Source organism: Mangifera indica, chromosome 14 (genome assembly GCF_011075055.1).
Source record: "Mangifera indica cultivar Alphonso chromosome 14, CATAS_Mindica_2.1, whole genome shotgun sequence".
Taxonomy (NCBI): domain Eukaryota; kingdom Viridiplantae; phylum Streptophyta; class Magnoliopsida; order Sapindales; family Anacardiaceae; genus Mangifera; species Mangifera indica.
Window position 1 is genome coordinate 12,210,070 of NC_058150.1, and position 22,611 is coordinate 12,232,680.

At 30.3% G+C, this 22,611-nt stretch overlaps 1 protein-coding gene, 1 long non-coding RNA gene and 1 other non-coding gene across 8 annotated transcripts in view; all 3 read right to left on the reverse strand.

Moving 5' to 3' along the window:
• Positions 1–22,402, reverse strand: part of LOC123195758 — a 53,832-nt gene extending 31,430 nt beyond the window's left edge. For 4 of the 6 annotated variants that reach the window (XM_044609588.1, XR_006497518.1, XR_006497517.1 and 1 more), the window contains exons 1-3: positions 22,202–22,402; positions 21,986–22,047; positions 21,864–21,906 (exon numbers count right to left, since the gene is read on the reverse strand). In XM_044609588.1, the coding sequence (XP_044465523.1) occupies positions 21,864–21,888 (25 nt within the window). In that variant the 5' untranslated portion in view covers positions 21,889–21,906; positions 21,986–22,047; positions 22,202–22,402. Of the gene's footprint in view, positions 1–16,788; positions 17,206–18,620; positions 18,663–21,863; positions 21,907–21,985; positions 22,048–22,201 lie in introns of those variants that run through there. The other 2 variants (XR_006497520.1, XR_006497521.1) reach the window with 2 other exon arrangements.
• On the reverse strand, positions 6,407–6,513 carry LOC123197114. The gene has a single exon (XR_006497815.1). It is a non-coding gene; the product is annotated as a small nucleolar RNA R71 (small nucleolar RNA).
• Positions 15,907–16,474, reverse strand: LOC123195760. Its single transcript, XR_006497522.1, has 2 exons — positions 16,195–16,474; positions 15,907–16,108 (listed from the first exon to the last, which is right to left on the reverse strand). It is a non-coding gene; the product is annotated as an uncharacterized LOC123195760 (long non-coding RNA).
• Positions 22,403–22,611: the final 209 nt, after the last annotated feature.

The window sequence follows — 22,611 nt, forward strand, 5'->3', positions numbered from 1 at the left end:
TTAGATTATGTAGTTTAGCGTAATTTAGCAATATTTGTCCTTCATGTATAAAACATTTAGCAATTGACTTATTTTGTGGGTCAGATTATGTAGCTTAGCATAATTTACAATTACTTTAAAATGTAGAAGAAAGTGATAAAAAATTCTAATAGAAAAAAAATTAATTTTTTTTTCTATTTCTCATCAACAAGTTATATTAATAAAAAGACCTTAGTGAATTGGACAATATTCCCATACAGATCTACACACGATTTGTTTTAGGAGTATAATTTGTACATAACTCTTTAGATATTATAGAATAGAATATAAATGAATAATTGTTATAAAAAACTTTCAAAAGGATTGGCGGCATGCTTATCTAATCAAATTTAGCAAGGATTTAGGAAGGGTCCACCGTTGTATAAAATGCAAAAAATAATACTAATAAAAAACCATAAAGGTTGGCGTTGTATAATTTTAATTGTTTAATTTTAACATGAGAATTTTTAATTGTTTAGAATTAAAATAATACTAATAAAAAACTATAAAGGAGTTAGAATCATTGCATGTGGAACGTCTAGGGCCCGATTTAAGTTCACCAACATTGTTAATGACATTACAATCTGATCAGTGAGCAACAAATGTGCAATGGTATTCATTTGTCAACCACTTTAGGAATATTATGTCAGGACCCAGATACAAAAAAAGATGATAAATAGTGTCAGGATAAGGAATACTGTAAACTATTGAAATTCAGGATGAGAAATCAGAGAACGAAATCATATTCCTGTAGAAAGGAAAAAGCCTGAAAATTAAAGGAATTTGGGGTCATTAAACAATTAAGTTTTTCTCTTGACATTAGGCCAAAGGGTTACTGTTGATCGTTATTATGGTTACTGTTGATCGTTTGACTAAATATAATCATTTCCTAGACCTCGCACATCCTGTTTTTGTTCATACAGTCACTCAATTATTTTTAGATCATGTATATAAACTTCATGGTAATTTTTTAGCATTATTAATGATAGAAGGGCTCTCTTCCTAAGCAAATTCTAGCAAGAATTATTTTGGTTACAAGGTGTGGCTCTCAAATACACTATAGCCTACCACCCACAGTCAAATGGGCAGAGTGAAGTAGTCAATAGGTGTTTAGAAGGGTACTTACGTTGTATGGCTAGGGAAATGCCCCATACATGGTTCCATTGGTTGCCACTTGCTGAGTATTGGTATAACTCAAACCATCACTCCAGCATTGATATGTCTCCAATCCAAGCACTTTATAGCTATTCCCCACCTTTGCATATTCCTTATTTCCCAGGGGATTCGGAAGTGATTGAAGTTGATACTATGTTACGAGCCAAAAAAGCTATCGTTCGCATTCTTTAGAATAACTTGAAAAAGGCACATCATCACATGAAATTATTAGCTGATTGAAGGCGGTCTGAAAGGCAATTTAATGTGATAGATATGGTTTACCTTAAGCCACAACCTTATCGCCAAAACAATATGCATAGTGGCAATCAAAAGTTGCAGCCAAAATTCTTTAGACCATTCCCTATTATAGAAGTAATTGGTAAGGTTGCCTATCATTTACAACTTCCTGCCAAGGCTCTTTTACATGATGTTTTTCATGTGTCACAGTTAATACCTGCTTATGCCTATGTGGCGGCCTCTCCTACCTTACCACCCCAGTTCACGCCTCAATGCTACCCCCATTACATTCTCGATAGGAAGCTTGTAAAGAAAGGTACAACCCTAACAATGAAATTGCTTATTCAGTGGCAAAATGAAACCCCTGCCACTGCCACATGGGAATTGTTTTATTCAATGGCACAATGAGCTCAGTTTCCTTCATTCTCCCTTGAGGACAAAGAAGTCAGGGAGGGGAGTAATTGATACAAACTGAATGACAAAGGAAGTAGAAACAGTAGAACAGAAGCAGTGGAATGAAGAGAAGAAGTAGTTGAATAAAACTAAAAACGCAGACGTTATTGTCGTTGAGTAGGAATGTAGTACACGACGTTGTTTTGGAGTATGAATTGTAATTAGTGTGCGACATCGTTTCATGTAACTAAAGAAGTAGGATGTTGCGTCTTGGCCATTATAAATTGTAGAGAAGGAAACGGGAAAAATAGTTTTTTTTTGGCGGATAATAAAATTGTTCTTCTTCTTTGTGTCTTGTGTTTCTTTCTGTTGTTTTGTTATTCTTGTGCTTCTGTGTGTGTGTTATTGGGTAAATTTTGTAGTAAGCTACATCAGGCTTGTGGATTATTTTTAACCTCAAAATAATGTGGTTATTATATATTTTATGGTGATGTATTTTGACTATAGGGCGAAATAATTGAAGTCATGTTGCGCTTAGATTTGTCTTAAGTTCCTGCACTGTCACTTTGAGCCTTAGTGTATGGAGTGTTTTGGGGAAACATGTTTCTTTTATTCAGGGCAAATTATCTACTTTGTTTAATTTGAAACATAGTTTGTAAAAGAATAAAATAATATGTGTAAACAAATTATACAAATTTATTTGGATAAATTGAAGTATTAGCTTGTAATTAGATGACATGATTGTTTACAAATAAATTTGTATAATTTATTTATATATATAGTATTACTTTTTGTAAAATCATAAAGAATTCTTGTACTAATTAATATGCATGTGCTTTGATCCCCAACTTATTTGTGCAAGATTCTTTTGGATGGGGATTACTCAGAGAAGACTGCTGAACAATATTGAGGACTTGGAGGATTCCAGTTAATAGATGATATCAAAATTGTTCTCGAAGATCGCTGCCTTGGAGTTGTTTCTTGTGCCAGGATGTCGTTCATCTAGTGCAATTGCTTTTTCTTTTACGTTGTGTTCCTTTCAATGCTATTCGTATATATTTTTTATACAAAATTTTAATATACAAATAAAATATTATCATGTAATTGAAGTGTTATTTAATATTTAATTCAAAATTATTTAATCAAATGATCACATATCATATATTTAACTCTAAATTGTATACTAAAACTGTGTATACATAGATTTATTATTATAATATAAAGGTAAAACAAATATGACAACTTTAGTAAACCACCTAACATGAGCGTATTGATTAGGGTTAAGACTAGACGTGATTCAAGATCAATAAATCTAAGTTTGGGCAATGATAGCCCAATTTGAGATTAAGTTGAGCTAACTTAATTTAATTGAGTAACAAAAAATCGTCGATGAATGCATCTTCTCTAATGACATTTTTTTTTCTTTTCAAAGAAATTATTCTTCATCTTTGCGACCCCTCTTTTTCATCTCATAGTTGAATTTGATTTTGAAATATTCGGATTCAACTTAACTTAAATTTAACCTAATTAGGATTAGAATATGTGTTACAATTTCTAATTTATCAAATTGTTGTGTTTGATTTAGGTAAGTTATTGAATCTTATGTGCAAAATAATTGTTAACATTTAAGCTAATTTACTAGAAGGACTAGTATTCTAGATTGTTATTTTTCACTATTTTTTATTTCCATTTAAGTGTTAATTTTTTATTCATATTTGGATGAATCAACAGGCTGGTTTATAGAGTTGAAACAAGACCTAACTCACAAGTTATTGCGGATTCCTCATAAATAGACCAACAACTTAATTCATCTCCTTATAACAGACCCATTCATATGCCCATTCTCCGGGGTGACTTCAAGATTATGAGTGGGGATTACATTGAGAGTCCAACTAGGGAATTTATGAATCCATTGTTAGTTTTGTTTAGCATTTTTGCTGAATTTTGTTTGCAAGATTTTAATACCAGTTATACCCCAATTCAGTTGCAAATTGTGGAGCAATATAAACGTGAAGAAACCATATGTGGCTAGGATATGAAGAAACCAAAAAGAAAATGAAAAAGAAAAGTATTGGATTCAATCTAAATTGTTTGAACTCAAATCAAACAAGCCATATTTGAGTCAAAGGAGTTTGAAGTGGCTAGGATCAATTCCAAGATTAAATTGTTTTCGAATTAAGTTTGAATCTCAACTCATCGATCTCGAATTGGGCATTATTCAAACTTAATCCGGATTGAACCCAGGCCTAGGTATCACGGCAAGGAATGTCAACAAATCCATCAGTCTTTCTTCACTGAAAATAACTTTCCTTGCTATTCAGGAGCACACTCAATGGGGAGATCACATTGCCAACATGTGGTAGACCGGCTCTACAATTTCAGTACTACTGGAAAGCCAGATCCAAGCATGAGCAAAACAATTTGCAACCCAGTTAAAAAAGCTCTGCACACCCAGAGTTAAAAAAGGGTCAAGGCGACCCAGTGGTTTATCTAAATCCAGAATCCTGTAAAAATTACAGATTCTCCAACAACTAGTACAACTGCATTCTATTGAGAGAAGCTGTTCTAGGAGTTGATCAACAGTTAAATAAACAGGAACAACAACACTCTTTCAATCGTTAAAGATCTTGCTGTTGGTTTTCAAGATTTTAGGAAATCATTTGCTCTGTCATTGAGTTGGATGTGAAGCATTAATGTTTTAATAGGGAAGCAGGGAGAGATACACAAAACAGCATAGACAATGGCATGAAGGAGAAGATAAACAAACAAGGGCAATTTTATTCATAATGAAGTAACAAACAAACAAAATATTAAGTACTTAGGCTGACTGTGTATTGCATATTCAGTTTAAGAAAATTCTCAATTTACCCCTCATGAAAATTCCTTCTTCGAAAAGGTCCACTGTTATATAAAAAATTTCAAAAAAAACCCACTGTGTTCTAAGGAATCTCCCCCGACTCCCCAATATTTTAAAAAAGCCACTTTACCCCCCCATCCCACTGTCAATGTCTGCTGACCGTGGAATAAATCGTTTGACCGTGGGAACCACTGTTCCCACGGTCAGACTGCCGATCCTTTTGGCAGCCATTTTAGGCCAAATTTTGGTTATTTCAGCCTCCGATTTCCACATAAATCAAATATACACGTTGTAGAACACAAAACCCTTCAATCAATTCAACGAAAACAACCAAGAATCAAAATATTTAAAGCATTGTTCAAACCGTAAACCCTAAAATTTCAAACCGAAAAATCTCAATCAAATCTCAATAACATAAGCAATAACTTGATCCAAACAAGATTACGAGAGATATACTAACCTTCTTTGCCATTTTCGGTTGTCGAAAAGCAAAAAAATCGGCGGAAATGAGGTTCAACCGTGCGATGACTGTGAGAAAGGGGAAAGTTTGAATTTTCTTCGAATTTGCACAGTAAAATGACCGTGAAAAGTGTTGAAATTTGCTGTGTTTATATATGGGGGCAATTTTGTCATTTCACAAAACCTAGGCATTTTTGCTTAAACCTTAATTTTTTGGGCAATTTCGCTTAGACCCCCTTAATTTTGGCTATTTTTTATAATTTTCCAAAAAAATAAGAGAATTTTACTCTTCATAATAACAATTAAAATTAATAAAAAATAAGTATTTAAAATTTTACAAGTTAATGTGTACAAATTTGGGTTTGCACCAAACCGTGGTTGGGAGTAAGTCTTTTGGCCTTGTATAAAAGGAACTTCGGTTTGTAACAGAGACAACCGACTCACACACAGCTCCATTTTCCATATTCCACTTCTTCTCTCTTCACAGATCTGATCAAGACCGTGAGTGATTTACCTTGTTTGAAATTCTTCATCTCTCTTTTCTAATTCTTTATCTGTTTATCATCGCCATGCATGCAATGTAGCTTCAATGATTCCTTCATTCCGTTGCCAATCGATCTGTTAATGTTGTCTGTTTGTGGTACGTGCTGTCGTTGACACCCAAATTAAATCCTAAATTCCTGTAACAAAAATGTAGTAAAGGAAAGTAGGATTTAATTTGGGTGTCAACGACAGCACGTACCAAATTTTGGCGCCGTTGCCGGGGAGTTTTTAATTTGCATGTTCGTTACGCGATCTTTGAAACAAGCTAGTTTACAGTTTGATCCAGAAATTGAAAAGACTGCAAAAGGGCTGAGAAAAGAAGCGAAAAGGAGACTGCACGCACACAAAACAGTTCACGAAACAAAGGAAAACATGGGTGAAAATCAGACTTTAAGGGAGCTTGCTGCTCCAGATTTAAATCAACAACCACATTGCATTACTTTTCCGAATTTAAATGTTAATACCACCTTCGAATTAAAATCTGGAATAATTCATCTTTTACCTATTTTTCGTGGCTCTGCAGGTGAAGATCCTCATAAACATTTGAAAGAATTTCATGTGGTGTGCACCGGAATGAAACCGAATGGAGTAACCGAAGAACAAATCAAGATGAGGGTTTTTCCGTTTTCTTTGAAAGATGATGCGCAAGATTGGTTGTATTATCTACCCGCTGGAAGTATCACTACTTGGCATGAGATGAAAAGATTATTTCTGCAGAAATTTTTTCCAGCATCAAGAGCAGCCAGCATAAGGAAAGAAATCTGTGGCATTCGGCAGCATACTGGAGAATCTTTATACGAATATTGGGAGCGCTTTAAAAAACTTTGCACAAGCTGTCCACATCACCAAATTAGTGACCAGCTGCTTATTCAATATTTCTACGAAGGACTTCTATCGAATGAGAGAAATATGATTGATGCGGCAAGTGGTGGAGCATTGGCTGACAAAACACCTGAAGCAGCCCGGAATTTAATTGCAAATATGGCATCGAATTCACAACAATTTGGGAATAGATTAGACCATTCGTCTCGGCGTGTCAATGAGGTAAATGTATCTTCTCTTGAAAGACGACTTGATGATCTAACTACTCTTGTACGTCAAATGGCTGTAGGAAAAACAGAGGTAGCGAAAGTTTGCGGAATCTGTTCGGTAGGAGGACATCCAACTGATATGTGCCCAACACTTCAGGAGGACTACTCTGAACATGCTAATGCAGTGGGCGGATTTTTAGGACAGCAACAGCGAAATCATAATTATAATCCTTATTCGAATACCTACAACTCCGGTTGGAGAGATCATCGTAATTTTTGTTATGGGAATGCAAATGCGAATCAGCCTTCGAATAATTTTCAGCCGTATCAGCAGCCTTATATTCCTAGACAGCAGCAACCAACTCAAAATTCTGATTCAGGTACATCTCTTGAAGATATTGTTAAAACTTTGGCTACTAACACTGTGAAATTTCAACAGGAAACCAGAATCAGCATTCAAAATCTAGAAAATCAAATGAGTCAGATGGCTACTGCAATCAGTAGGCTGGAAGCACAAAATTCAAGCAAACTACCATCACAAACTGTGATGAACCCAAAGGAGAATGTTAATGCCATAATGTTGAGGAATGGAAAGGCGTTGGAGATGCCGATTAAAGCACAACCTGTACCAGCACAACCAGTAGAAAATAGAGAAAAATTGGCAGCAGAAAATAATTCATCCGAAAAGGTAGCGACAGGTAAATATCTTTCTTTCAGTGAATACAAACTTGTTCCTCCCTTTCCTGAAGCTTTAAAACTGAAGTACGAACATAATGCGGATTTATATGAGACCTTTCGAGAGTGTGAAGTCAATATTCCACTGTTTGATGCAATAAAACAAGTGTCTCGCTATGCTAAATTTTTGAAAGAGTTGTGTACATTGAAAAGAAAGCAAAAACTCAAAAGGTATGAAAAAATAAAGGTAGGAGAAAATGTTTCAGCCATAATTTGCAAAAATCTTCCTGAAAAATGCAAAGATCCAGGTATGTTTTGCATCCCTTGCACCATAGGAGGAACAAAAATTGAAAAAGCCATGTTAGATTTAGGAGCATCTATTAATGTAATGTCATATTCCATTTATTCTGCTCTTAATCTTGGACCTTTAGAAAAAACTGGCACAGTTATTCAGTTGGCTGATAAATCAAATGTATATCCCAAGGGGTTAATTGAAAATAGCTCAATTAATCCTCTTTTCCAGCTGGTGATTATCCTTTTCCTAGGAAGCAAATCTTAATATTTTCTGGACTGTTGCAACAGATCTGGACGTTCAGATCTGCTCTCCGAATTCTGCTCTCATCTTTCACGTGCCCACGCCTAGTCTGCATTACGAAATTTCCAGTTTAATATATCTGCTCCAGTTTTTCCTCTTTTTGGCCCTATTTATTCCAAAATTGCTCAAAGCTTCCTAAAAGCAAAAAGATAAGTAATTCTATTAGATTGCATCAAATTTCCACACAACACAAGGAAATTATAAATCAAAATAGTAACAATTAATGGCCTTATCAGTTTGCTTCTGGGATTTGTTTTTTCGGTGCTTCTTATCACCGCAAGCATTTTTTCTTCATGGGAAAAATTTTAAAATTGATATTTTTTAGCTTTGTTGAGTTCAAGTTTCAAGACTGATATCATATTCGTAGTGGGCAGAAATTTCATGTTTTTAAATTGTTTTCTGCAGTATTGTGAGTAAATATATTCTGGGTTAGAATGGGATTCAGTTTGGGTCATAGATTTAATGCTTTTTTTAAGTTGGATAATTCTTCTGTATTTTGTGTGTCCACAGATAAATGACTGAGCTTTTAACATGGTACACGTTTGTTTATGAGTTCGATTCCTTATTGTGCAAATTTTATTATTAAATGTGACCACCTAAAGATTGGGTGGCTTGAATTTTGAATCAATTCTGTAGTTGATGATGTCTCCTTATTTTCAAATATATACTCTGGAATGTTTTCTTCCAATTTTGGTAACATTTCTCAATTTTGGTTGTGCCTTTCTTTTCTCTCTCTCTTTTTTTTTTTTAAATTGAAACTAAACTCATTTCTTCTTGTTTGACTAGGTCCCTACACAGTTAATTAATTGCTTTTTAGAGTATAATCTGGTTGTTTGGTAGGAATTTTTTCATGATTATTAGTTTGAGCAGACTCATTTATCTAATTATTCTTCTTTTATTTGTCTTGACCATCCAGTTTTACGAAGGAAAATGATTCTGTTTGTCACTGTTTTTTTCTAGTAGGATGAATCAATTGTATTTTGAGCTTGTCAAAGACTTTGTTGTTCATTTTTTCTTAATATTTTCCCTTTTTCACATTGTCTTTCTGCTTGGTCAAGCTTGAATATCTTTTATTAGTGCAGGTAATCTACTTTTACCTTAAGTAAAATCATTATATATGTTTAGTTGCCACTAAAATGAGTTTTATTCAGTGATTACCTTTGTATTTTTAATGGAGTGTTCTTCTAGAAATGAGACCATTTGGTAGATAGCTGCAAAGGCCCAGGATGAAATGAATTTTTGCAAACTGGAAATTTATTTGCTATTAGGGATTGACAACAGATACCAAAAATAATTCTTTTTGCCTGATTAAATATGATAATTTTGATTACTCTTATTTTGAATTAGAAGTCAATTTCCAAATGTTTCTGTCATTTTTTCTACCTTATTATTAAAACCAATTCCTTGAGCACCCCAAAGGCTTAACTCTTTCTCTTAGGAAACATGTGGCTCTCCACAATATTATTCAAGGAAATTTATTGTTCTTCCATGGTTTATAAATCAATATCAGAATTAATGAATAATAACATCTTAACCTTAAGCACTTTACATCCAACAACATCCATACTCAATGTGCATGCGTAGTGGTGGTTCTAAAATCGATGTTGTGAATTCCTCATTCTTGTTTAACTAAAGTATCGTGTTGTTCTAGCTAAAGTTTCAAGGCCTCACGTATGGAACGGCTCGGTTAAACCTGTAAGATAATAGACTTTGTCATGAAGTCTTTCTCCAGTCTTGCATCAACTAAATTGTTTATTTCCCTTTTCCTTTATCACCCTAGTTGCACTTTGTGTCTCTATTGATTGTCCTTGTAAACTATAAAGTGACTTCTATATATTGTTATTGTTTTTTTCCTCTTTTTTGGTATTTGTTTTGACAATAGATAACCTAAAATATATAACATAGTGAATATAGAAGGATTGTGTCCAACACTATTGAACCTAAGGACTAGTGACATTATGATTACTTCATATATGAGTATGCTTAAGTATTCTTTTTTCTCATTGCGTTGAAAATTGAGGTTTTATTGTGTCAACATGATATCGAACCATCTAATATGACCATAATTTAAGAGATGATTACCATAAATTTAGTGCAGAGATCATTTGTGACTTCTGGTAATATTAAAACCTTACTAACATATCAAAAAAAATCTCATGGTAGGTCATGAGCAACTTGCATTTGCTGTCTAATTGTAAATTTTTCATTTGGTTAAAAGTTTTACAAAGTTTTATTTGAAAATCATAGAGTCGACAAATTCAGGATGATGTAATTGTTTATAGCTAACCTGTTAGCTTCATTTGTTTGGGTTCAGCCACCTGTGGTGTTGAGGACACCATTGCAACCTGAGAACAAGAAGCCCCCTGATGAGGAAGATTCTTGTTTTGTAGTTTACTCATATCCTTTGACCCCAAGGAATCATTGTTTGATATCTTATTTTTCTATACCTTGTTCTTTCTATTGCCTCTCCATTCTCTTTCTTTTCAAAATTCATGTTATCTTTTCACTATACCGTCATTAGACGTCGAAATTTGCTACTTGCGCCAACTGTTTTTCTGCTTGGAATGTGATCTCCAATCCACTGTTTTAGTGCACGTGAGGCTACATTGCCACCGTCAATCGATTTAGTAAAAGCCGGTGATCATTTCTGTTGAAGACCCACTTCCCCTAGTTGCAAAACGCGTCGTTGGTGATATCACTGGAAAGTTCCTTCAGTGTTCACACATCGAGAAGCTGTTTTTCACTATTTAACAGTCTCCTGATTAGTTTTGTGAGCCTTAATTGCTCTGAATCTTCACTATTCTCTAGAAAGCTTTTTTCGTTTCTCTGATTTATGATTCGACATGTACATTGAAAGCTCCAAACCAGGTTCTTTCTTTCCTTTTAATTTTCTTCTAGTAATTACAACAGAAAAATTAATAGGAAGCAATAATTATACTTCACGGACTACGTTCGTTGAAATATGGGGCATGGGACAGGGTCTTAAAGATTATCTCACTAAGAGAGCTGAGAATATTACATCTGATAAAACTATATGGACTAAGAGTGATGTTTTGTTATGTAGTATGTTATGAAATACCATTGATCCTCAACTCCATTCTATCTTTAAAGTTTATCGCATATATAATGACATATAAACTCAAGTCAAACTTCTGTACACCAATGATATTCAATAGTTATACTTTGTTGTATCAACTTTGGTTACCTTAAAAAAACAAGACATGAGTATGTTTGAATTTTCGGATCGGATGACATCTTTGAAGGCTGAATTCAATATGTTGTTACCTCTTGGTAAAACTGCAATTGAAGACTTAGCCTAACGAGAGAAATTTTTTATGGTTCTCATATTGAAGCCAAATTTTTGCTAGTGCTGTCGCCCCCACTTTTGATGAAGTCTTTGCTCGTTTACTCCGTGTGTCTTTTCCAAGAGTTATGACTGGATCTTCAGATACCTCTAATTTTAATTCATCTGTCCTTGTCTCCCAGAATCAACAGCCATACGAGTGTGGTGGTTAAGGAAATCGGCTAAAGTGTAGTTATTGTAACAGATGGGGTCACATCAGAGACAAATGTTATAAGCTTTATGGTTGTCCTCCTCGAACAACTAATATTGTTCAGACCAGTACATCTGATTCTACTATTAACTCTTCTGGAGTAGAGTCTCCACCATCTTTGACTCTTACAGGGGCTGATCTTGAAGACTATCTCTAATATTAGATAGCAAAAAAATTTTCATCTTCTATTGCTTCGATTGTTCATCCGAGTAATTCAGTTGTGTGTCTTACTCACTTTTCCTCTTCCGAGCCAAGGGTCCTTGATTCTGGTGTCTCTGATTACATCTTTGGTAACTCTCGTCTATTTTCTCACTTTACTAAATCAACTTCATTACCTACTGTAACATTAGCTAATGGATTTATTGTTATTACAAAGATAGTAGGTTGTGTCCATCCTCTCCCACTATTGCCTTTGGAATATGTCTTTTTATCTCCCTGACTATCCGTTTAATCTTATTTCTATTAGCAAATTTATTCGTTCTCTAAATTGTACAATTACCTTTACTAATGACTCTCCTTATATAAGACCACAGTACGGGCCAGATGTCGGCGTAGGACATGAGTCAGAGGACCTCTACCAACTAAGTCCACCTGATTTTATAGCATGTACCATTACTGAGTCTTTGACGCTCCTTCATAATTGTTCGGGACACCCTTGTTTATCCAAACTACAGAAGATGATTTCTTATTTGTCACATTTATCGTCATTTAATTGTGAGTCTTATCAGCTTGAAAATCATACTTGTATATCGTTTTCAAAACGTGTCAATAAACGCGCTACATCGCCCTTTGAGTTAGTCTATTCCGATGTATGGGGTCCTAATCGAATCGCGTTTATTTTGGGTTTTCAATATTTTATTATAATTATTGATGATTTTTCACGTTGCACGTGGTTATTTTTAATGAAAAATATATTTGAGTTATTCTCTATTTTTGAATCTTTTTGTGCTAAAGTTGAAATACAATTCTTTACTATTATTCGTACATTGTGTAGTGATAATACAAGTGAATACTTTTCTGCTTCATTTACTAAATTTATGACATCTAAGGGCATTTTACATCAATCCTCTTGTGCTCATACTCTGCAACAAAATGACATTGTCGAACGTAAAAATCGGCATCTTATTGAAATTGCCTATACCTTACTCATACATAGTCATAACCCTTTCCGCTTTTGGACAGAAAGTTGAGAAATATTTACAGTTTTACCACTAATTTCGTTCCACATTTTGATTGCATTATTTGATGAATCATGAATACAGTTATAATTTATTGGAAAACTCTTTGAATTATTTTTTCAATGATATATAGTTTTTCCATGATTTTGAAATCATTTCGACTATTAAATTGTTTGAATAAAATGACTGTTCTATTAAATGAACAATAATTACAGTTTTGATGATACAAAGAAAGAGAGAAAGAGAAAGAGAAAGAAAACTTATTTTAACTGTTTTATCTAATGAATAATGAACTACATCCTATTATGAACCTCCCTAGTATATCCTAGTCTAAAAACTTTGATGATACAAAGAACCCAATAGCAGCTAAAGAGTGGTTGAAATCAATAGTGTCATGATCGTATTTGACATAACTGACTAAGAGAGAGTGAGATACGTTATCTATCTTTTTAAGTCAAGCGAAAGAATATGGTAGAACTTAGTCAGAGCAACGATCAATGTCTCCGAGACGACTTAGTCAGAGTTCAGACACCGATTTAAGGCAGAGTACAGAAGCATCAATGTTACATGCATTAACGCTTAGGAGTTTATTAATCTAGTCCATGGGACAAATTCAGTAAAGGAATATTTAACAAAATTCAATCATGTACACGTTAGATCTGGGGATGTTATAAATGATGATTTTGGAGTTGAGAAATATTGTTTTGCTATTTGAGATATCTATGTATGTGATTTTGTTCATGATAGAGATTGAGAAATATTTACAGTTTTATCACTAATTTCGTTTCACATTTTAATTACATTATTTGATGAATCATGAGTACAGTTATAGTTCGTTAGAAAACTCTTTGAATCCGTTTTTCAATGATATATAGTTTTAGTATTATTTTGAGACAGTTTGAACTATTAAATTGTTTGAACAAAACGATTGTTCTACTAAATGAGCAGTAATTACAATTTTGGAAAGAAAGCTTATTTTGACTGCTTTATCTGATGAATATTGAGCTGCATCCTATTATCAACCTCCGTAGTATGCAACAGTCTTAAAAATTTGATAACACAAAAGACCAATAACTGTTGAAGAGTGATTGGAATCAGTAGAACGTGTCATGACCCTGTTTGACATAACTGACTAGGAGAAAGTGAGGTATGCTACCTATCTTTCAAAGCGACAATCAATGTCTTCGAGATGACTTGGTCCGAGTTCAAACACCGATTTAAAGCAGAGTACAGAGGTGCCAATGTTACTTTCATCAAGGCTTAAGAGTACAAATTCAGTAAAGAATAATTTCAATAAAATTCAATCAATTATCCCAGTATACCTCCCAGATAGCTAGTACTGAAGTACGACGTATGAAGAAGTTCATATACGTGCTAGATCTAGGGTAGGCAACGATGTTATGAGTGGGGTGCAACTACCCAAGACTATGCGTTTGGTTTCTTTTCTCTATATTATAAATAATGATTTTGAGGTTGAGAAATATTATTTTGTTATTTGCGGTATCTATGTGTGTAATTTTGTTCATAATAGCTCTGAAAAATATTTACAGTTTTAGTACTAATTTTGTTTCACGTTTTGATTGTATTATTGGATGAATTATGAGTACAGTTATAATTCATTGGAAAGCTCTTTTTTTATACGATACAATGGTGTATTATACTCTTACGTATGATTGTATCATTTATTGAATTGACAAGTCAATAAAATTTAATAATTCATTATTTTTAATAAATTTATAATTACCCATTTGTTTTCAATATGAATTGAAAAATATTTTATTTTTAATTTTTTAAACTTTAATTATATTTCAATAACGGTATTTTATTTTTAATTTTTTCTTTAATTTTATTTCATTCCCCTACCAATGCTTTCTAAATCTTGTCTTATTCTTCACAAACCATGTATTTGACTCAAATCAAATCAAAACACATCTGAACCATCAAGTGCACTATGTATTTGATTCTATTAAGTAATCCATCAATTCTAGTCAAATCAAATTATGTGATAATTTATCTTTTATTATTTATATTAAATTCGAATTGAATTTAATTAAGTAACTCGATAATTATTAATTGAATTCTTCGGTATAGTACATCAATTCTATTAAGTAATCCATCAATTCTAGTCAAATCAAATCATGTTATAATTTATCTTTTATTATTTACATTAAATTCGAATTGAATTTAATTAACTCAATAATTATTAATTGAATTCGAATTGAACTAAATTTGATACGATACAATGAAGTACTATACTTTTATGTATGACTATATCAATTATTGAATTCAATTAAATAATTCTATAAAAATTATTAATTCGGTAATTCAATATAAATTTGGATTTGATTCGATATAATGCATCAATTCTATTAAGTAATTCATCAATTCTAGTCATATCAAATCATGTTGTAATTTATCTTTTATTATTTACATTGAATTCGAATTGAATTTAATTAAGTAACTCAATAATTATTAATTGAATTTGAATTAAATTAAATTTGATACGATACAATAGTATACTATATTTTTACGTACGACTATATCAATTTTGTTTTTATTATATTTAAGTGATAGTTTACCGAAAAGTTTTGATATTGTGAAGTGAAATGTTTTAGGATGGCCTTGAAGAAAGATGATACTCAGGCAATATCAACGCTGAATTTTCATATGAGGTTAAATATTAGTCGTTGTATTGACGACGACTTACCATAAGTTTTTATATTTTTTGGATCTGTTTTTATTTATTTTTGTGCCCCTCTTAAATCTTATCTTCATATGTATTTAGATATTCACTCAAGAGATGAATTAATATTAATGACAAATCTCTGCATGCAAGCTAATGAAAATGACGTGCAAATGCAGCAACAGCCCAAAATGTGTCAACATGTTCTTCAAGCTAACAGAGGCTTTCTAATGTTGTCATACATTTTACTAATCTTGGTATTTTTTTTTCAATGCTAAAATATTATTCTTATAGTTCATTGTTCTCGACAATGTCATTAATTTCAAGTTACATCTTAAAGTATTATTGTCATATTCTTACCCTGTGAATGTGGAACATTCCGAAAGATGAAATGATCTTCCCAATTATATATTATGGATTTTGTCCATCCTTCGCCACTTACGTATTTATAAAATTCAGTGTACTATTGTGATCATCCGCACATAAATATATCAAATTATATCAGAGCGAGAAGGAAGATGAAAAATATTATCACTAAAATTCATCTCTTGAATAACTATCTAAATGCATATAAAGATAGGACTCAAGAGGGGCACAAAAATAAATAAAAACAGATCCAAAAAACATAAAAACTTATGATAAGTCGTCGTCAATACAACGGCTAATATTCAACCCCATATGAAAATCCAACCTCGATATCGCCCGAGTACCCTCTTTCTTCAAGGTCATCCTAAAACATTTCACTTCACAATATCAAAACTTTTTGATTAACTATCACTTAAATATAATAAAAACAAAAAAAAAATTTAAAAATACCCAATCGGGACACAGCCTGGTCTCAAGAAGTTGAACAGAAATAACTACGTCATGGACTGCAGCCTTCAAATCATGGACCGCAATCTCAAGATTTTGGATGCCACCAAAATCTGACTGGATGAAGTTTTTTTGTTGTTATTGTTGTTGGCATTTCAAATAAAAGAGTCAAAATGTTATACCGATCAACAAGAAGATGATAGTCGAGAAAAGCATCACAGTGACAACCATAAGAACATCCATTTTTCTATGGCTTTTGGGTCTGAATTGCTGAATGAAAGAGCGACAGAGAAAACACGTTGTGAAAATAATATATATAGGGAAAGAGGCAAGTTGAAAAGACATGGCCACTAATTAATAATTTACCTAAAATTATTTAATTGAATTTATTATAATTGATGAATTATATTCTATTTAATTTAATTCGATGGTTTAAATATACGTTGATTTGATTTGTATCAAATTTAAATTCAAGTTTAACTCAAATTAAAAATTTTTACTCGTTTTAAATATAGGTTAAATTTTAAAATCTTCGATCTAAAATCTAAATTAACATAATATAAATATAATTTGATCATTCAAACTATCAGATATAAATTACTACGTTGAAAAGATATAACGGCAAGTGATAATTGAACACAGCAGCTCAAACAGTACGAAGGGAGAGGCTTTTGAATATAGGTTAGAGTTTAGAATCTTCGATCTGAAATCTAAATTAACATGATATGAATATAATTCAATTATTTAAACTATCAGATATATATATATAAACTACTACGTTGAAAAGATATAACGGCAAGAGATAATTAATCACAACACTCAAATAGTACAGAGGGAGAGGTTTTTATCTAATTTAAATAAATTAAAAACTATGTTGAAAAAACAAAACGACAAGTGATAATTAAACGTAGCAATTCAAACAATACGGAAAGAGAGGCTTTTATCTAATTTAAATAAATTAAACAAAGGAGCCGCAAGCAGAGACTACCTTGAACAGCAACCAGAAAGAAAAGACTGCATTGGAAAGGCAAGGCAACTGGTGAAAAGACATAGGACAAGTGATAATTTAACAAAAAAGCTCAAACAGTACGGAGGGAGAGATTTTTATCTAATTTTAAATAAATTAAACAAGGAGCAGCAAGCATCATTAGGTGATCATTAAATGATGTACAAAAATTTATCACCGCAAGACAATAAAAAACATGAAAAAAACAGTGATAATTTTATAATTTTTTATATAACTCTTAAGACAAGAAAAATAATACACACACAAACTCCAAATTGGAATAAATAAACACAAAAAATAAAATAATTAAATAGAAAAAAACAAATAAATTACTTAATAATTTATATAGAATTACTTAATTAAATTTAATAATTGATATAATCAAGCAAAATTCAAATCGAAAAGCTTTGTTCGCTTTAAACTATAGGGTCAAGTTAGGATTTATAGTCTTTGATTTACAATCTGAATTAACATGACACAAACACAACTAATTCATTATAAATCTTAATTTGATTCAATTCAAATTATTATTTAATTTAAATAAAGCTAAATTCTATTTGTTTTTTCCAGCTATATCGTTAAGTAAGGGTCTAGAGTCTAAAAATTTAAAAATAAAATATTTTTTAATTCATACTAAAAACAAATAGGCAATTATAAATTTATTAAAAATAATAAATTATTAAATTTTATTGACCGATTAATTCAATAATGGATATAATCATATGTAAAAGTATAGTAAACCATTATATCGTATTAAATTTAATTTAATTAGAATTTAATTTTTGAATTCAATTGATTTTATCTAATACTTACATATAAATGTTGTTTCAAATATTGATACTGTATATTTAAACATGTTCTCTTTCTATAGTGTATACAAAGAAATAAATAATGGTATTGTGTTTCTCTGGTTTAAGAGTTAAAATAAAGATAATTTAAATATTTCAATATATAAAATGATAAAGATATTTAGAATAAAAAAAAGTGTAATAAAAATACATTCGTGAGTCCAAAATATGGTAAAAAGTTAAATATCCCTAAGAAAAAATAGTATTACTTTTGCCTAATTTTTCAAAATTGAAAATAAAGATAACTTAAATACCCTTATCAGTTAAAACCAGCGCGGATGATGCAAATCATGCCTAGTAATGAATAATCAATAAAATCTCTTGTTTTCAAAATCCCTTTTAACCATTAATTAACTCTAAACAAATTTTAACACAAAACCATAAACTCTAAATATATTCTAACACGAACCATTGACAAATTAAACCATTTCATACATAAAGTCACAAAAATATCCATGAAAGCAGATAAGCAAAAAGTTCTAATTAAACTAGGTCAATGATAAAGTAGAACAACTCAAAATACCTTAAAAGAACGAGAATAAATAGAATTAATTTATAAATTATCATCATATTACCTGTAATCTTGCCGACTCCCCCATTCCAAGAACAATTAATATCTGAAATTATTGTCCTCAAGGTTTAGAGAATCTTAAATTACTTAAAAACAAAAACAAAAAAAGTGAAGTTCTATTTACCTGTTAACAATTTATTTATCTCGTTACCATTTTTTTTAAACAAAAATAAAAAATAAAAAAATATAAATAAATTTTATATTAATACAATATATAAAATTTATGAAAAATATATATAAAGATAACCACTACTAATAAACACCAATAACAAGTCACACCACAAAAATCACCTTTCGACACAGCCAGCAACAAATCAATCAAAAAATTATAACAAAAGTTGAAAAAAAAAAATTAACACAAAAAACAAAATAATGAAAAAGATAAACCTAACCAATGCTACTTATTTACAACCACAATTTAAAAATTTAAAAATACGCTGGATACATGTTGTATTGGACCAACAATTGAATGTTGAGTTAAAAGGAAGAAGAATAATGATGAATAATACCTATAAGATATGCAGCATTGATTAGACAGTTATTTTTTTTAAATCTTGCAAGTAGACAGTTATTTTTTTTAAATCTTGCAAGTAACAAACATGTTTATTAGAATTTTAGAAAGACCTCGATTAGTTGCTCACACTTTATTTAAAATCATTAATCTTTTGTTTAGCTTTTATTTAAACTCTGAAAACGAGAAACACCATTGAAAGGATAATCACTACTGGCTTAACTTAACATAAATTTTATGTGGGATATACGTTTATTATATGTGAAGTTTATAAAGTTTTTATACAACATATAACTAGCATACGCTTATCCTAAAACGAATAATTTAACATAATTTACACCTATCCTAAAATAGATAATTTAATATAATTTTTTGTTTATTATGAGACGGATGACCTACACTTACCCACCTCAGAATATACATTGCGTGATTTCAAAATTATCACTTGCAATGGATTATAGTAATAATTTTTTTGGTTATTTTGAACATGCATTGATAATCTAACGCTTCAACTTCAACTTCATGTTTGCGTGGTACCTACTAATGACTTTATGTAAATTGTGCACCATTACCATGTACCGTGCCAACTTTAATTTGATTTGAATTCAAATTAGTAATTCAATATAAATTACCGATTAAATAATTCATTGTAAACCTCTATTTAATTTAATTCAAATAACTGTTCAATTTGAATTTAAGCAAAATTCAAATCAAAAAATTTTATTCACTTCAAACTATAGGGCCGAGTTTAGATTTATAATCTTTGATTCGAAATCCGAATTAACATGACACAAACATAAGTAATTCATTATAAATCTCAATTTGATTCGGTTTGAATTACTATTTAATTTGAATAAAGCTATATTCAAATAAAAAAGTTCATTTTGTTTCAAACTAAAAAGTCAGGTAAGGGTTTAACCTAAAAAATTAAAAATAAAATATTTTTCAATTCATACCAAAAACAAATGGATAATTATAAATTTATTAAAAATAATGAATTATTAAATTTTATTGACCGGTCAATTCAATAATTGATATAATTATACACAAAAATATAATACACCATTGTATCGTATCAAATTTAATTCAATTCGAATTCAATTAATAATTATTAAATTATTTAATTGAATTCAAATCAAATTCAATATAAATTATAAAAAATAGATTATCATATGATTTAATTTGACTAAAATTGATAGATTAAATTCGATTCAACTCAACTTGTTGGTTTAGATGTGCTTTAAATTTAATTTGAGTTAAATACATGTTTTGCAACTTGTTTTGGTTTGACATTATATATATATATATATATATATATATATATATATTATTAATTGTATCTTATTATACCATTAGTACATTGCATTGTACTGATTTGATTATTAATTAGGTGTATTCCATTATCTAGAATTTACTGCATTTCCAGAGCTAAAGCATTAATTTTTTCCAATATCAACTTTTTCATTCTTAGGCACGAAAATGTATAAAACTGTATTTATATATATTATTAATTGTATCATATTACATAATACATATATTGCATTGTCCCGAATCAAATCAAGATTTATATTGAATTACCTAACTAATAATTTATATAAAATTACTTAATTGAACTCAATAATTGATATAATTAAGCAAAATTCAAATCAAAAAATTTTGTTCGCTTCAAACTATAGGGTCAGATTAGGATTAATAGTCTTTGATTTGAAATCTGAATTAACATGACACGACCACAAGTAATTCATTATACATCTCAATTTAATTAGGTTTGAATTATTATTTAATTTGAATAAAACTAAATTCAAATAAAAAAATTTTGTTTGTTTCAAGCTATAAGGTCAAGTAAGGGTTTAGAGTCTAAAAAATTAAAAATAAAATATTTTTTCAATTCATACTGAAAACAAATGAATAATTATAAATTTATTAAAAATAATAAATTATTAAATTTTATTGACCGATCAATTCAATAATTGATATAACCATACGTAAAGTATAGTTCACCATTATATCCTATTCAATTTAATTCAATTCAAATTCAATTTTTAAATTCAGTTGATTTTATCTAATATTTATATATAAATTTTGCTTCAAATATTGATACTATGTATTTAAACATGTTCTTTCTCTGTAGTGCATACAAAGAAAGAAATAATGGTATTGTGTTTGTCTGCTTTAAGGTTGAAAATAAAGATAATTTAAGTATTCTAATATATAAAATGATAAAAATATTTAGAATATAAAAAATATAAAGAAAATGTATACGTGAGTCCAAAATATGGTAAAAAGTTAAATATCCCTAAGAAAAAAAGTATTACTTTTGTCTAGTTTTTCAAAATTGAAAATAAAGATAACTCAAATATTCTAATATATAAAATGATAAAAACATCTAAAATAGGATAAAAAATTCAATACCCCTTTTATCAGTTGAAACCAGTACGGATGATGCAAATCATGACTAGTAATGAATAATCAATAAAATCTCTTGTTTTCAAAATCCCTTTTAACCATTGATTAACTCTAAACAAATTTTAACACAAAATCATTAACTCTAAATATATTCTAACACGAACCATTGACAAATTAAACCATTTCATACGTAAAGTCACCAAAATATCCATGAAAGCACTTAAACAAAAAGACCTAATTAAACTAGGCCAATGATAGAGTAGATCAACTCAAAATACGTTGAAAGAACGAGAATAAATAAAATTAATTCATAAATTATCATCATATTACCTGTAATCTTGTCAACTCCCCCCATTCCAAGAACAATTAATATCTGAAATTATTGTCCTCAAGGTTTAGAGAATCTTAAATTACTTAAAAAGAAAAAACAAAAAAAGTGAAGTTCTATTTACCTGTTAACAATTTATTTATCTCATTACCAACCGAGGACAAGATGTCATGCAGCAGCTGATGCCTGTAAATCATTCAAAATTTCCTAAATTTTCATATTAATAATTTCATGTTCGTGATTGGCTTTATTAATTTTGCTTAGATGCTCAAAGCATTAAGAACAAACTACATATATATTCTGAAAATAGATGTGTAGAAAAAGAAAGAGTTAGAAGTACCTCACAGTTTAAAGGATAACTCAGAACAACATAACCATGACAGGATAAGATACATAATTTCTTACTTCTTCGAGACATCAACAAATGAGTAAGTTTTGCAGGGACAGAGAAACAACAAGAAAGCCAATGGTTCCACAAAAAGTGCGAGTGCCAAGATGAAAAGGCGAAAGCTATTGAATAGCAATTCTGTGGAAAGTTGGCTCCAGCTGTATGAGCAGAAAATATATCAGTACAACAGAAAATCTGATTTTTTATTTATATATATATATATATATGATGTAATAATAATTTTAAATTAATTATGATATTTTATTTAACTCACAAAAAATTATATATATAATTTATATGTATAATTTATATATAATTAATAATATATTATTATATAATTAAATAATTATAAATTATAAATA